The sequence below is a fragment of the Parus major genome, chromosome Z (assembly GCF_001522545.3).
Source record: "Parus major isolate Abel chromosome Z, Parus_major1.1, whole genome shotgun sequence".
Lineage (NCBI taxonomy): Eukaryota > Metazoa > Chordata > Aves > Passeriformes > Paridae > Parus > Parus major.
The window spans coordinates 60,451,959-60,453,513 of NC_031799.1; the positions used below are offsets into that span (position 1 = coordinate 60,451,959).

Genomic DNA, 1,555 nt, shown 5'->3' on the forward strand with positions numbered 1-1,555 from the left:
CGCTGCTCATTTTATTTCTTCATCAAACTCCACCCTCTCCTTAAAGTCTTCATACAAATCTCGATTTATAACCTCTTTACCGGTTGTTCTCATTTTAGCAGCATCCGCAGCCTGCATCTGGCAGCGGTGTCCCCACCATTTCCAACTGCTCTGCTATTTCTTTTTCTCCTCCTTTCCAAAAGTTGCCTGTGGTTTTCCTTGTGTTCAGACTTATTCTCGTGCAGAAAGATTTCCTGTCCTTCTTTCTCCTCAAAATGTTTTCTCTCTGTTTAAAGTTTACTCTGTCACTGTCGTTAAAAATCTTCTAAAGATGTCACATCAGCAAAATAGTTGATTTTGTGGAGCAGGGATTTTAAAACTGTATTTTATATGTGACAAGAAAAGGAATTGAATTAGGCTGCTCCAGATCTGAAAGAGCTCACAAATATGACGGCTTCATTGGTAGCTGCAGGGGCTGTTGGTAGTCACCTGGGAGAGTGGAGGCAAGCAAAAATTTTTTTTTGAAAAGGAAGGAGGAGAAAAAATAAACAAACAAAAAAAGTGAGAATTGTGCACGCAGTTAAATGAAAAATATCTGTCAAGTTTGCAAGTAGATTGAAGAGGGAGAGGTAGGCTGGAGGGCAGCAGGACAGAGGTCTGGCCCGGGTGGCGAGGAGGGCTCGCTGGGAAAGAAAAGAGAAAGTTGAGGAAAATGTGGCACGCCGGAAACATGAGTGATTGCATGTGCGGGTGTGTGCCAGCAAGCGTGTGCGGTTGTGCGGGTGTGTGTCTGTGTCTGCAGGGTACAAGCCTGAGTAGCCTATCTTCCCCTGAAGTTACATTTGTTTACATGGCAAGCGGCTGCAAACGCTGGCACTGATGGAGTAAAACAAACGCATACACTAGGAAAAAAAAAAAAAAAACAAAAACAAAAAAAAAAACCCACCAACTTTGGTCAGCTTTCGGGACTCGAGGCATGCTTACGCTCTGTGTGGAGATGGTTAATGAATCCAGTGTTTTTGCAGTTGCAAGCTTGTGCATTCACTGTGCAACGCTGACTGCAGGCTTTTGCAGTGGCAACAGCTCACCAAAGATATTAATTACACCGTCCCCTTTTTTTTCCACGAATGTTTGGCTATTGTAAGTTCGGACATTTTTGTTTTATTTCCCCCTTTCCCTTGATAATATTTAACCTTTCTCTTCCTTTTAGCAGGGAAAACTTTGCTGGGCGGGGGAGGGGGGGACTCTATGGAAAGCTGGTTCTGTGTAATAAAGTTAGCAGTGGGGAGCTGGAACGCTGCGACCTGTTCCAGCTTGAAGGGTAACGACGAGGTATTTTTGAAGAATATGGACCCATTTAGTTTTATGAATTATTTTATTTAATATTTTATTCTAAAAAGAGACATATCAGTTCACTTGTAAATTTCAGTGGTATCAGGGCAATAAGCTGGGATTCACAACAGACCTTGACTATATTTTTTACAGTTGGCTGTGATTTTTAACTCTACTTTCTCACCACCCGGAGGATTTCTTTGATTTTTTTTTTTTTTTTTTTTTTTTTTTTTTTTTTTTTTTT

At 41.3% G+C, this 1,555-nt stretch overlaps 1 protein-coding gene across 5 annotated transcripts in view; it reads left to right on the plus strand.

Annotated features, from left to right (window-relative positions):
• Positions 1–1,555, plus strand: part of NR2F1 (nuclear receptor subfamily 2 group F member 1) — a 10,843-nt gene that overhangs the window by 2,054 nt on the left and 7,234 nt on the right. For 2 of the 5 annotated variants that reach the window (XM_033520671.1, XM_015653133.2), the window contains exon 2: positions 1,005–1,119. The exons of 2 other annotated variants lie outside the window; for them this stretch is intronic. In XM_033520671.1, the coding sequence (XP_033376562.1) occupies positions 1,005–1,119 (115 nt within the window). Of the gene's footprint in view, positions 1–6; positions 1,120–1,555 lie in introns of those variants that run through there. One more of the 5 variants, XM_015653134.1, reaches the window with a different exon arrangement.